Below are 15,633 nucleotides of genomic sequence, written 5' to 3' on the forward strand. Positions count from 1 at the left end.
TAAACTTAATACATCATTGAAATTAAAAATATAGAAGGATGAGGGATATTGAGTTTCATAGGGATTTTGAAATCTTAAATTGCAGTTCAGCAAATTAGTAGTATTGTAGAAATCAGTGACAATGGACGAAACCACCATGCAATGAATTGGTCCAATGTTGAATTATGAAAGAATTTAAGCAAAGTTGAAAGTTGCAAAATTGGTCGCTCAATTGCGACTAAACAATCTGTATCAAATGTAGTAAAAAGTGTAAGTATCAAATTTATAGAGTCCTTGGACTTTTACACATCTTTTGTATTTGTCTCTTATACAACATATCTATACACCAACACACTCAAATAACTAATTAATTAATACTCTTTCATTATTTAGCTGGACATCAGTTGCTTCCCGCGGCGCTCCATGTCTAACTGTTTCTTTATTTAGCCCCTTGCAATCACGGAAATTTAAATGTCGGATAGATGACATGTTGGTTAACCACATGGGCAGTTCTCGCATTCCGAATCCACTTATGATTACCTTAGTAAGTGAAGTGAGGTGCTGTATTTCTTCTGGTATTGACTTCCAATGATCCCAACCGTACAATTCTAATGAGTGAAGGTGGTTCCTTAACTTCTCGATGCCTTGGAGACTTGGGAAAGAATCGAGCTTCTTCGAGAACGGACCAAGTTCCAAAACATTTAAGAAGGCAAAACAGTCGAACATTTCGTGAGGCAAGGAAGTCAGTTCCTGGCAATGCTTAATTTTCAAAGTCTTCCAAGAATGACACTGGTTGGGCAAATTGGTTATTTCTAAAAGACTAGGACACATGACAATTTCTAAATGTTCAAGAAATGTGAGGCCTTGTATGCTCTTAATGGACTCTAGACCTGTGCACTCCCATATCGTTAAGGACACAAGAGGATGGGGATGGGGATGGCATTCATCTAAAAGAATAATCTTTGGGCAATCATAAAGGTACAAGCTCTCGAGGACGGGCGATATCATTTTTGAGTTGTTAGGTTCTCAGTCTATCCACTTTTCCAGTCTTTTCATACCTATTAACCGGAGCGATCTCAACGAGGGAGACAAAGGCTTGTTTGATCCGGTCACATCGGAACTCCTTAAGCATGTCAAGCTGTCCATATACTTTAACTCAAGATCCCGAAGATGAGGCAGTTGCGACATCCAAATAATGTGATCTCCGTGAGATTGTCAAGGGGTATCCATTTCCTTTCGATATCAATTGCCATCTTCGTTAACCAATCTGGAAAATTATCACCAAAAAAATTTTCAATTCTCAATATCTTCACATCTTGTGGGGGTTGCAAGCCTTCCAATACATCCTCATCGTTTCTGTCGGCAGCTTCATCCTTCAAAGCCCAATTGAATTCAATATCATATAATTTTTTCTTTCGAGATAAGTCTGCCTTAACAGCATCCTCTTTGCTCCTAACATTTTCAAGACCGCCAATACATAGCTTTCCACCGAGGTTATTCAAATGGCGTAGCTCTTCTATACCATGTCCCTTCCTTCTAAGCACCGTGAAGGAAGGTAATTTTCGAAGAGAAGTCAATTGTCCCACGATATTATTTGGAATGTCTTGGTCACACTTGAAGTACCGTAGGCTTATCAAATTTCTTATGGTTTCTGGAAACTTCTTGAGATGATGGCAACCTTGCAACTCCAGAGTTTGCAAATGGTATAATTTACCAATAGATTTTGGAAGAACACAGATCTTGTGATATGACAAACTAAGATACCTGAGATGAACCAACTCCCCAATTGAGTTGTCTATTTTCTCTATCCCATATCCATTGAGCTTTAGGATTGCGCATGCACTTTAATGGTTGAAATGAAAACTTCTTCTCAACTTCACCTTTGATGAACAATGTACGCAAAGTTCTAGCCACCGTCTTCCTTTCAATGAACATAGAAACCTCCGCTACCAATTTATAGTTCTGTTTTTGGTAAAAAGCGAGATGTTTAACCTGAGGGATACATTCAATGTCATCATTTGTCGCATCCACCAGACATAAGCTTTCATGTTTTGAAAGTGATAATGAAAGATCATGCACCAGATCATGCATACTACAGTGAGTGATGTGACCGTACTCGTCCCTTCTAACATCTTGGAACAACGAATTGCTAACCAAAATCTGAAAAATATCATTTCCCACATCCTCCATCTCCTTGCTTCTCGCCTCATCCATTTGAACCAAACCTAAAGCCATCCAAAGTTGAACCAGTTCTTCCCTTTCCATGAGTGTATCTTTCTCAAAGATGGAAAAATATGTGAAGCATTGCTTGGCCATAGAATTGGGAAGATTATCAAAGCTCAGTTCCAAACTTTTTTGAACTCTCTCCCTTTCATCTTCTAGATCCCAAACCTTGCTATTTTTTATGGACAACCACTTCTTTGTGTCATTGTAATTTGCCAACATTCCACCTATTACATTTAATAGCAATGGTAAACCACCACACTTTTTTACTATGTCGCGGCCTATCTTCACCAGTTCTGGCGATGCTGATGTGCCTTCCACAAACGCTCTTTCTCTGAAGATGTCCCAACAATGATCGTCAGAAAGACCTTTTAAAAGACATGAATCAACCTTCATTCCCGTAGTTCCAATTTCAAGTTTCCGTGTAGTGACAAGAATGCCACTTCCATTTTGTGAGCTTACATTTAGTATACAACTCCTAAACTCTACCCAGTATGGCCTCTCTTCGACCCAAACATCATCCAAGACGAGCAAATATGTTTTTGATGCCAACTGCTCTTTAAGACTTTCAATTAAAACTGCCCTTAAGTCCGAGGTAGGTTTCTTTTTGGCAAAAGATTCATAGATCTTTGCAAGAAGTGTATTGATGTCAACCTTAACCGACACACACAACCATGCTTTAACATCAAAATGTTGCTCGATCTTTTTATCATTGTATACCGACTTAGCCAAAGTGGTCTTCCCAATCCCGCCCATTCCCACAATGGGAACAATGCTAAGTTTTTCTTCTTTCCTTGATTGGGTTAAAAGTTCAATGATGTTGAGTTTATCATCATCCCTCCCAACAATTTTAAATTCTTCTTGATTTGGAACAGTCTCTCTCCAATAGAGACGATCTAAAACAGGGTCAACAGGGTGTTCATTTTGTAGTCCTAAACTGTTTGCTTCTGCATTGATCTTAAGCAAATTTTCATTGATGTTTTGGATTTTATGACCTATTTTATAACGAAAGGAAAACCTTTTCAAGATTGGAAGGCACACTACCTTTCTTGCCATCCGATCTTGTTTCTTTATCTGATGCCTCAGCATTTCGTAGTGAACCTCATCCAACACATCATCAGCTTCACCCACTACATCTTTTAGCTGCTTCAGCCACACCATCACAACCTCTGATTCCTTTTTTCGCTCCGCATCATGTAACTTGGCACGAATCAGGTCCAATGTTCTGTGAAGACTGGTCAGCTTTTCTTGGTAACCCCAGGCAATGGCGAGTTCACCCGCAGCAATAGACAACACCTTTTTCAATATCCCCTCAGCAGCAATAGTGACTAATGCTTCAGCCATTTTCACTGTTTAGAAGAGAGAGGAAGAGTGGATGAATGGTGGAAGAAAGATAGAAAACAATAAGAATCTATGAGATGGTGGAACAAAGAGAGACCCAATGAATGGAAATGGAAATTCATTTGTTGGCGTGTATAGTGGAAAATGATATCGAATTAGAATTAAAGGTGTGTACTAAGTACAAATTGAGTTATACCTTTCCTAAGTTACAAGTTTAGAATATACGCTTTTGCTAATTTTCTTTTATTTTCTTTTGTTTTTACCTTTTGTCATTATTGCTTATCTAAAATATTAATATATCATTATATTTTATGTTTTAATAGTTAATATATAATTTTTCATATATAAACTAGAATTGATCTTTGTAACTGGTTTAGTTTCATTTACCTTTTGATATAACTCTATATTGTAATATGATATTTAAATATATCTTTCCATTTTAATCCCTACATTTCTTTATATAACTAAGAGAAAATTACATAAATGATCCCTATGAAATCCAAAATTCGCATATATCGTCCCTAACTTTTTTGCTTGATAAGGATGATCTATGTCGTTTTAATTTCCTGTGTAGTTGGTCCGTTTCATGTTATTAGAAATTTGATCCAAAATTATTGTTTCACCCCTTTTTATTGGTTTTAATTTTTTATATTTTAATTTTAATTAATTAAAAAAAGTTCATTAAAACTATCCCTAACCCAACCATCTCAGTTTGTCTTCATGCTTGACGCGATAACTCCCTCAACCTCACTTCATCTCTGCCACCCTCCGCCAGTAACCAGTAACCACCACTTTTCTCATGCACTGTCTCGTTACTTCCTTGCCAGACTCACAAAGAAAATCAACCCCATCAACTACATTCTTCCGTTGGCACGAAGAAATATGAAATAGAAGTAAAAAGAAATGAAAATAAATGAGATTTTGAAATCAATTTCAGGTTTGTAATGGTTTTGATATGGAAACCTAATGTCAGTCGATACGATGTACTCTCTTTTGAAGCCTAACAACAATAACAAGTTTTGGTCTGGTCGATGTTTAACATTTAGTCACAACGGTTATTCCTTGGATTTTTATCTATCTAGATAGTCATTGTTCCTGAAGGGTCCAATTAATGGTTTGGTCTAGGCTTTCAATGTATTGGTTCAGTATGAGTCTGTAATGCATTTTCGTGGGTTCTTTATGTGTTTTTGGTCAGAAAGTGTGTTTACGACCGTAAACAGAGTTTACGGCCGTAAACACGTTTACGGCCGTAAACCCTGTTTACGGTCGTAAACCCAGTTTGCCGTCTTGTCTAGTATAAATAGCGGAGGTGTAGGTCATTGTGTGGTTGTTGATGCCATTGCGTTTACAGAGTGTTCCATCGAGTTGTACCTGACGTTTTTCTGAATATAAACGTGTGCAAGCTCGATTTCTTTTCTTCTTATTCTTCTATCTGTGATTGTTTGTTGCTTGATCATTGGTAAAGATCCTTTCCAGGACCTTACAATTGGTATCAGAGCTTGGATTGTATCACTCATCTTTGTCAGATTTGGAGCTGATTTGATCTTATTTTGGAAAGATTCTTGCGTTTTTGGATAGATCTCTGAAAATTAGGGGGGTTTGTTCTTCGCGTTTTTGATAAAAACGAGTTTTTGATCGAGTTTTGGAGCAAAAAAGGTAAAAAATCTCGTTTTTTCCGTCGTAAACAGTAAAACCCCGTTTCCGGCCGTAAACCCCGTTTCCGACCGTGAAACGGGACCGTCAACCCCGTTTCTGATCGTAAACCCCGTTTTCGGCCGTAAACCCCGTTTTCGACCATAAAACCCCGTTTTCGGCCAAAAACCCCGTTTTCGATCAAATAACTTCGTTTTCAGTTCTAAGGCTATATTTTTGGTTTAAAAAAAAAACTATAAACCAAGGGGGAGATTGTTGGGTCAAAAATATGGTTTATACTTTGCTTTTCTAAGCATTTATTGTTTTTATTATTTGGGCCAAAAATAGTATAGGATCAATTGTAGCTTGGACCGAGCATTGGATTATTTGTATTTTGGGCTTGGCCTTAGGTCCATATATATATATATATATATATATATATATATATATATATATATATATATATATATATATATATATATATATATATATATATATATATATATATATATATATAGGGTGAGGAGTGCATGTGAAGGATGAACACATAGAATAGAGGAGCTTAAGTGTGTGCATTTGAAGGTGTTCTAGAGAGAGAGAAAAGAGAGTGTGTGTTAGTGTGTGTGAATCTTGTATTCGGATCTTCATTCATATCAATACATACAAGATTCATCATCTTCTTCTTCTCCTTCTCTTCTATTTGATCTGACATCATCCGTATGATTAGGATTCCGCACCATCAAACGGATTTGATTGATACACAAGCAGATTAGGGACTTATAACTTTGGAACACTCTGTAAACGTCAGGTACAACTCATTGCGTGTAAGAATTGTTTTTCCTAAAAACGAGAAACTGAGTCAGAAACTATTGCTGAAATACAAGCATTTCTTTTGGATTTGTTTATCAGTTTGAATATTTCTTCTCTCCGCAAACAAATGGTGGCTCTGTATTTCACATTGTGCTGGTGTGTAGATTATTTTTTCTTTGTTTTTTCTTTATATCCCATGTTTTTTGGAGACAGGAAAAGAATGCATTGATCATGGATGGAATAGAATGCTATCACCCAATTATCAATGTAGTATGAAATATGTGCCTAATTATGACATTGTGCTCTGAAATTTTGTTCGTATTAGGACATTATACTTTAAAATTTTAACCCATCATATGTTCATAACAATGAAAACAACCATTAATATTTAAATGCAAATTGGTAGCATTGAGTAGAATTTTCAAAGTCTAATGTTTTAATAGGTAGAAATAAAAGTACGATGCTATAATAAACAAATCAATGGAAGTACGTTGCCAATTTTTGCATTTACCCAAATATTATTGATATAATTTAAGGTGATTTAGCAGTGTCAGGTTAAAAGTATACTTATTGTCTTTTCCTCTATAATCCTAAAGCATAAAAAACCAATACTTGTCTTTTTAAAAAAGGTTATTTCCATAATTTTCCCTTTTAGAAGGCTTAGCTGACATTTTACCTTAGGCATCTCGATTACCTCTTTTGTAAGATAAAACTTTATAAGGTTGTCCACTTGATCAATATAATCCAAAGTGAATGAATCTCATCAGGAAATTCATGCATTTAGTCATGCTGTTGGATTTCACTAAGCCAGCCAAAAATGCTACACAAAAACAATTCTTTGAGATTGACAATTACTTACTTTTAATAAAACAAAATTACACAAAATTATCAATGAAAAAAAAGTTACCATGTCCTCTTTGGCTCTTTCCACTTGATTAGGGTAGAAAAGTAACTTTGCTCATTCCCTCATCAAAATTACACAATTATATATGAATTGGCTGCCAATCGGTGTAAAAATAATGTGCAAGATTATTAGTAGTGCATCTGTAAGTATGAAGTGTGTATGTATAAGGATATAGTAAAAATCCAAATAGTTTAGAAAGAAATTATCACGTGTCTTTGCATACATATATATATATATATATATATATATATATATATATATATATATATATATATATATATATATATATATATATATATAGGGGTGAGATCCGTTGAGAACTCATAGTTTCCCGAGAATCCGAGAACTAAAGGTGGAGCGTTAGATCAAAATTAACTCATTAAGGGTATGATCGTCATCTTACTAATGTCATTTAATGTTTATTTTTATGTGTTATTGAAATATTAATAAAAATGTCTAAAAATTAACATAATAAATCAAATTTTCAGATTTTTTTTTTAAATATTAATTTTCGATTTTTTTAAAAAAATGTAGGTTTTTTAAAATTTTTTAGAAAATATGATTTTTTTAAAAAATGAAAAAAATACTTTTTTAAAAAAAAATCTGCAATTTTTTTTAAAAGTAGTAAATTTTTAAAAATATGTAAACATTTAAAAACAAACTGGAATATTTTTTAAAAAAAAAATTAACCAAAAAAATGACGTTTTAGGTGCATATTTTTTATACTATAATATTTGTAAGCAAATCACAAAAAAAAACTCATTTTTATTTACTAATCTATAAACATAATAGTACAAGTATTTTGTTTGATACAAAATAAAATATAAAAAACAAAAAATGCTACAAAATTTCAACGAGTTTTCATATCTTCGTGTCAATATTTCCATATTTTCTTCAATTGATCACTTTTCACATCTTCAATATTTTCCACAAGTTCTTCCAAATCTACAAGAAAATTTAAAAAAGTTTATTAATGCAAGAACACTCGTAAAAATGCATATGTGTATATCATACAAGATTCACATGTGATTGTATCTTTTAAGATTCAAATGTGAAATTCACAATAAAATTTAAGAAAAAAAATAATTAACGAAGAACACTTACACAAAATGCATGTTTCCATTTAGACTTTATTCATATATGATACACTTGTGATTTACATGGCCGGTGATAAGGGTGTGCAATGTGGGCATGTGCACAGGGCCCTGTTTTTCAAGGGGGCCAATTTTTTTTAGTATATTCAGTTTTAGCACAAATCTAAATTCAGAGATAGTCCGGTCAATTGCCATCGTAGTCCAAACGCAAGAACAGAAGCAACAGAACAACGATTGGCAAACCGCAGCAGAATAGAAGAAGCGATTTATAGCGATATTCAGGCCTCAGTCTTCATCGTACAACAATGAGGGTGAAGGGTTTAGGGTCGATTACTCAGTCATTTGAATCACTCACAGAATCAGTCATTATCAGGTAATCCATTATCAACAATGATTCAATAGTCAACACCTACCATGATCAATTGATCATTAGTTTTTCAGTTTATAATTGAATACTTTATAGTTAATACTTGAATAGTTGAATGAATAGATTATCAGATACAAAAATCAGAATGTTGATTGTTGAACTTGAATCATTATCAATTTGACAGTTTATCATTTATTCACTTTATCAGAATTCAGATTATAGTTAATGACTCCATATTGAAAATTTGAAGTTATTTGAAGTTATATTGAATTTTGAATCAGATTAATAGATTATAATAGAAATCAGAATGTTGAATCATTATCACTTCATGTTTAGTGTATAATTAAATCATTATTAGAATGTTGAATGACTTGAATGGGGGCTTTTTGGCTGGGTTTTGGTAATTTTTGGACAAAAGGGCATTTTGGTCCTTTTCTCGAAATTGTTAATTCTATCGCTCTTAGAATTATCTAAAGACCAAAAAAACAATTCCAACACCTTCTAATATGTTAGTACACCTTGTGTTTCAAATTTCAAGTCAATTGGACTTAAAATGAGGTATTTCATCATTCCAGTTCTTCGGTCTTCATTCCAACTTCTGCTTCACATCCAACTGCCTCTTATTTCTCTCTCTGCAATTCAATTCAATATTTAGTCAAGAAAATTCCAGAAATTGATTAAAATGTGCGGAAATCGCCAAAATATGCATAATTTCCGACTTCTAAGGGCCTTTTTTTTCGGCTCGTCCTGGGCATTTGAATCCGCAGGACCGGCCCTGGTGATTTACATGTGAATCACATGTAATTCATATGTGATTTACATGTGAATCACATGTAATTCACATATAATTCATTTGTAATTTACATGTGAATCACATGTAATTCATACGTGATTCACTTGTGATTTGCATGTGAATAACATGTAATTCACATGTAATTCATTTATAATTTACATATGAATCACATGTAATTCATATGTGATTTACATATGAATCACATGTAATTAATATGTGAATCACTTGTGATTTACATGTGAATCACATGTAATTCACATGTGATTCATATGTGATTTACATATGAATCATATATGATTCATATGTGAATTACAAATGAATTACATATGATTCACATGTAAATTACAAATGAATCACATATGAATTCCATGTGATTCACATGTAAATCACAAATGAATCACATATGAATTACATGTGATTCATATGTGAATTACATGTGAATCATATGTAATTCATATGTGATTCACTTGTGATTTACATGTGAATCATATATAATTCATATATGAGTCAACTTTTTCAAGTGAAGTGATGATGAATATATTGCAATAATAATGAGAGGTAAATGTGGCAAATTTTATTGTCAAATATTTTTAAAATATGTCATAAGTTGTAGTAACATAGTCTTTTTTTCTTCATGTAAAAAGATAAGCCCTTGCAATATGATGGTTGTTAGCAAAACTTCATACAAGTAAGCATATACTAGTTCTTTTTAACTTGCAGTAGTTTTATGTGAAACTCTTGTATTCCAATGTGAAAATAATAATATCCACTTGAGGACGTTATGTATCACAAACATATGGTTGATTTGTGGGGTTAGAATAACTATACTAGCAATGAGAATTCTTAAAAAGCATTCAGTTACATTTGAATGTAACTGAGTTATGATTTATAAATTTTTTGAAGCTTTTGATGACCTCGTTAAACTTTATACCATAAAAGCATAAATAGACTAATGTTTCAATTAAAACTCAAAAAATCATTATAATAGTAGGTTAAAAAGGTATGATCTATTAACAAAAATATATAGCATCTGTTAGGATGGATAGAGCATGTAAACAACAAAACATAATCCTGAAAGTGAATGGTAGTGTAAGGGTTTTGAATCATGCACATTCTCTTACGAATCACTTTCCAGTATGCTTGGAAGAATTATAAAACAAATAAGGCAAAGTTTGAAGTAAATCTAATGCTCCAGTAACGATTGAAGGCGTACTCAATTGTGCATAATTCAAAACCAGGTGCAACGCTAAAAGGAAAAAATGAGATTACTTACCAAATCATTGTGGTCGATCGTCAATCTCCATTATGTGAGCTATGGATTAGGGGAAAATTGTAGGATCGAGATCGACATCGTCGTAGATAAGGTGGAGATGTGAATCCTTCTTAGGAAACGAGATAGTTCAAAAGCTTGCTATCAGAAAATCGGTTTCAAAATTGTAAAAGAAAAACTCATCGACGGGGAAAGACCGGAGGAAGGCCGCAATCGGTGATTGCTGTCGCCGATGGTGAGGGTTGGCTCTGAATATGTTCGTCCATCGGAAGGGAGATATGTGTAGAGGCATGAATGGAGGAGAAGCATAACAGAGGAAAAAAGTGGAGCGATGTCTTTTCCGATTATGGATACTAACGAAAGGAGATCGCCGGAGGCTAGAAGGATGACGACGGTGGTAGGCTTCGATAGTGGAAGCGGTGGGAGGCTTCGATGGTGGAGGCGTCCAGATTAGGTTATTTTAACGGAAATCGGGGATTAATATGATTAAAGGGATTTGAATTAATTTCTTCCTAAAATGTCCCTTGTGTCATTTTATAAACATACCCCTGCATCTTTTTTCTTCTCTTATTTACAAAAATGCCACAAGTGATCTTGAACTTCTATATTTGATCTAACGTTCCGTTTTTAGTTCTCGGGTTCTTGGGAATCTATGAGTTCTCAAATGATCCTTCCTGCCACACCCCCAAACCGGAACGGCAGAAACTTTCGGGGGTGGCTGACGTCATGCGTAGTATCACAACAATTGTATCATAGCAAGCATAGTAAACACAACCAGACATTGAATACATATATGAAAAAGGTTTACATTGTTTATAACATAGTTTTGTTCATATCAAAAGTAAAATAGTAAAGACGCGACTCTAATGCTCCGACTTCTCCGAACTCCTAGAAGTACCTGTCTACTAATTTCCTGAGAATACAAGAAGTTTTGAAGAATATCAGCATAAAGCTGGTGAGTTCATAAGCGTTTAGTTTTTGGTGGAAAAATGTTCTTTGATCCTTTTGAAAAGTGTTCCTCAATAAAATCCTATATTTTCTTATGAAAAGCGTTTTTGAAAGCCCATTCCTTCCATGACTTCCAGATTCGTACAATATATGTACAATCCAAGGAGTTGTGGAAGGAATATGAATATTCGTTGGATATAAAACAGTCCGTTTTGAATATTCGGTTTATCCCGGGAAAATCCTATATTTTCCCTAAAGGTTGATGGTTGATTATCCGTTTTAAACTGAGGTTTGCAAGTATCTACCATACTCGTGTTGATAAAAGCAGTTTTCTTTTAAAAACCCTGGTTACACCCAGAGAGGTATATTAGCTTTAAACACTAAATAAAAGAAAACCGTGATGAACTAAGTCCTAAAGATATTATTATTAATACCCTCCAGTAATTAAATCGGTTATTACTTTGAGGTTAGTAAACTTGATTCATTATTCCAAAAGTAAATCTCTGCTACCTAGGTTTTGAGTTTCATGACCATAACTGACTGGATATAGCCCGCAACGGCCTGTATCCTTCATAACTTTGTCACCCGCAGACCTGCCGGTCCGACTGTAGCTAGCAGTGAGGTGCGGGATTGTCAGTCCCGTATAGATCTATACACAACAGTCACGCTCTCCCTACAAGAGACTCTGGTCACAAGTGTTAGTCCTACACTCTGATTCTGTGGGAGTGTTACCAAGGACGTGTCTCAAACTTAGCCTAACAAATTTACAAGTAATAATACAGAAAATCATGTTTATGATTTGCATGAATCCTTTATAAAATAATACCTTTTACTACATGATTCACAAGTTCATTGTTCTAGTTTTGAAAACTGTTTCTACGTGTTGATTTCTTAATCGGTTGGTAAACTGTTTTTCGTGTTTAAAAGCATACTAAAAATATAATTATCTTAAACAAAATAATATATTTGAGCACAAGTTTCCTTGTACTTTTGCTTGTATTCCCCCCCTGAAAACATGAAAAACTCGGAAAAAGCGTAGGGGTATGAACTCACCGTTTGACGGATGATTCGAGCGGGTGATCTGTTACGAGTGTTGAGTGTCAATTGAGGTTTCGCACTCACGTGGATCCTAGTAACATATAATAGCACATATATGTATTAGATTTAGGTATTCCATGACAAAACATGACGGGAAACCACCCTAAAGACTTGGAAATGCTTGTCGGGACCTTATGTGATCAAACAAAGGAGGTGTATGGTCATTAGGGTGTGTGTGCGGCCAGGGTGTGCGGCCAGGCCGTGTGTGCGGTTGCACACAGGAGTGTGCGGCCGTACAGAGGGTGTGTGCGGCCGTACACAGGAGTGTGCGGCCGTACACTCCTCATTTGTGCCCGAAATGTCGATTTTTAGATGTTCTAGTGCTAATACCAGGTCCTACTAGTGAATGAAGGCCAAACTCTTCACTTTGGAGAGCTTTTAAGGTGTGTACGGCCACCTTATGAAGGTGAGCGGCCGTACACCTTCATGTGATGAGGAACATGATGAACTTTGATGGTTAAGGGCTTAGATCAATGGGTCCTTCATGTATGATAACCTAGGTGATGGAAAACTCACGTTTTTGAGGCCTTGAGAGCCTTCTTAGATGAAGTTTTTAGGGATGAGTGTGCGGCTGGAGGATGGGTGTGCGGCCACACACTCGTGTGTGTGGCCATACACTCGGGTGTGCGGCCACACAATTATGTGTGCGGCCATACACTCGGGTGTGCGCCCACACACTCATGTGTGCAGCCATACACTCGGGTGTGCGGCCACACACTCATGTGTACGGCCATACACTCGGGTGTGCGGTCACACACTCATGTGTGCGGCCATACACTCGGGTGTGCGCCACACACTCATGTGTGCAGCCATATACTCGGGTGTGCGGCCACACACTCATGTGTGCAGTCATACACTCGGGTGTGCGGCCACACACTTATGTGTGTGGCCACACACTCCTTTTGATGGAGTGTTTGGCCTATTTGCAACCCTAAATCTTAAACCAACCCATCCCTAATTCAAACTTTGGTTGTACAAGGCTCAAAACAATGCTAAAAGATAGCTGAAACGAGTTTAGCATTGACAGAATTGGCTAAGTGTACAAGATAAAAGTTTCGGTTTGTCACATCATCCCCTCGTTAGAGGGAATTTTGTCCCGAAATTCAAGAATAAAGTTGTAACTCGTGGGCTTGGAAAAATGAGGTACTTTTGTTTCCTTGGATTCTCGTGCTCCCAAGTGAATTCAAGTTCTCGTTTGGTATCCCAGTGAATCTTCACTATCTGGATACGACGTTCGTCTCGTGCGCTGGACTTCCTGGTCCATGAGTTCAAATGATTCCTATATGAAGTGTAGACTCTCGTTTAACTCGATATTGTCGAGGGGAATCGCAAGTGTCTCATCGGACAGGCACTTATTTAGGTTTGACACGTGAAAGACGGGATGTATGTTGCTAAGCTCTCGAGGTAACCTTGCTAACCCGATCGGAGGAAATGATTACAGGTATCCCATGAAAACGGATTACTTCTCGAAGGTATACATAGGTGAGTCTCTCCTTTTCGTACTCGGGCTCTCGCTGGATGATTCAGCGGATCTTCACTGTCGTATCCGCTGGTTCTGATTCATACTCTTCGCATGAATACCTTCGGGTTTCGAAGAGAGATGAATTTTTCGAAGTTCGCATCTAATTGTCGTTACGAGTGACGGGAGTTTTGCGATCGAACGATTTAAGACAAAAGGGTTTGGTATAACATAGACTCAGTCGAACTAAACAGGATGACGTCGTAGAATCGCGCGTTAAGTTTGTCTAGAAAGTTTGTTTCGTTAGCACATTGGTGCCTCTGGGTGAATAGCTCTGGTGTTTGTTGTGTTTGATTTGAAGTTAACAGGTACTACTAACATGAGGGTTCTGATGTCTTGAAACTATGACTTTCATGAAATGGTTCTTACTAGATCTCGCTATGATCCTTTGGTGTACACAAGCCGTGTATAATTACAACTGAACTTAACGTATTCACTAAATTGTCATAACTTACTCATTGGGGGCTTTAAATCTTATAAGAATGTCATGATTTAATTTGGACGAGGAAATAATCACGATTATGAGCAATTATAGGGGTTTTTGAAAATGTACCAAAACATAGCAGGGTTCTTTGATGCTTCCTCATTCTCTGAGGTCAGACTCCTCCTGTTTCCCCATTGTTCTTCTCTGTTGGGCAGTCTCTTTTGAAATGTCCTAAACTTCCACAGAGGTAACAGGTTGGACTTGTCCCAACATTGGTAGTTGGAGTGATGAACTTGACTAGGGTTCTACAAACGCGGCAGGTGTGTCCCTTCCTGTTGCATCTGGTGCAATGCAGCACTCGGCAGACTCCATGATGATGGTAGTTGCATTTGCTGCAGTGCGGGATATTTCCACAGTAGGGTATGGTTGGTGTGGGAACAGTAGGGATGACTGGGGTACTGGCTGTCCCAAATCGTTGCCTCTCAGTAGGTCTTTGGGTTGAACAACTTCCTTTGAACTTTCGTTTTAGAAGGTTAGGTGTGTCCTTTCTAGTAGGCACTTGTTGTTGAGATTGGTTAACACCAAGATTCGGATTACCGTTAACACTTCCACCCACATTCGTGTTATTAGCGTTAAGAACAGTTAGGGCGGCTGTCACCGCTGCTGTGACAGTAGCTTGGAACGTAGTTGAATCCATCTGAAGGATTGGGGTCTTACCGGTGGGTTGGTTACGTTTCTTTGGAGGCATGATCTGCTACATGTCAAGAAAAGAAGCTTGTGAGCAATAATGGTTGCCTCTGGATGTATCCTAAATGTTTATCTATGCTTGAGATTTCCCGTTTTGCTTATCTGACTCTCATTGATTCGCCACATCCCCATGATATGGTCTTAGCAAGGATAGAAATGATTTGAGCACACAAAGTTCACATACCATAAGTTTACGAACTCCTGGTTGCTCAGCTCATCGGGCTGGCTGAGTAATTCTCATATTTTCGTCGGCTCTTGACGATATGGAGATTTGGCTATAAGGGTAGTTCCGAGGATCAAGTCGATATGGGATTCAACTTGGCACTCGGAAGAAATCCCTGGAATGTCTTTGGGGAAGACATCGGGAAAGCTCCAGACTTTGAAGATGCTCTCGAGGTCCTTAACTTCTTGTGTCTCATTGTCAACATGAGCCAGGAATGCATAGCATTCCTTCCGCAGATGCTCCTAGGCTTGACGCAGGAAA

At 36.5% G+C, this 15,633-nt stretch overlaps 1 protein-coding gene across 1 annotated transcript; it reads right to left on the bottom strand.

Annotated features, from left to right (window-relative positions):
- Positions 1-308: 308 nt before the first annotated feature.
- On the bottom strand, positions 309-3,580 carry LOC145157552 (putative disease resistance protein RGA3). Its single transcript, XM_079076576.1, has 2 exons — positions 1,871-3,580; positions 309-1,821 (listed from the first exon to the last, which is right to left on the bottom strand). The coding sequence occupies exons 1-2, from the start codon at positions 3,544-3,546 to the stop codon at positions 1,131-1,133; spliced, it is 2,367 nt and encodes a 788-aa protein (XP_078932702.1). The 5' UTR covers positions 3,547-3,580; the 3' UTR covers positions 309-1,130.
- Between the last annotated feature and the right edge of the window lie 12,053 nt (positions 3,581-15,633).

The sequence above is a fragment of the Lactuca virosa genome, chromosome 2, assembly GCF_052849685.1.
Source record: "Lactuca virosa cultivar CGN04683 chromosome 2, Lactuca_virosa_CGN04683_v6, whole genome shotgun sequence".
NCBI classification, from domain to species: Eukaryota; Viridiplantae; Streptophyta; class Magnoliopsida; order Asterales; family Asteraceae; genus Lactuca; species Lactuca virosa.

What these genes read in the sequence shown, in the direction of transcription:
- LOC145157552 (XM_079076576.1), bottom strand. Translation starts at nt 3,546, where the DNA reads ATGGCTGAAGCATTAGTCACTATTGCTGCTGAGGGGATATTGAAAAAG. An exon ending in GCTAGAACTTTGCGTACATT is followed by an intron (nt 1,822 to 1,870) that starts GTTCATCAAAGG and finishes CAACCATTAAAG; the next exon opens with TGCATGCGCAATCCTAAAGC.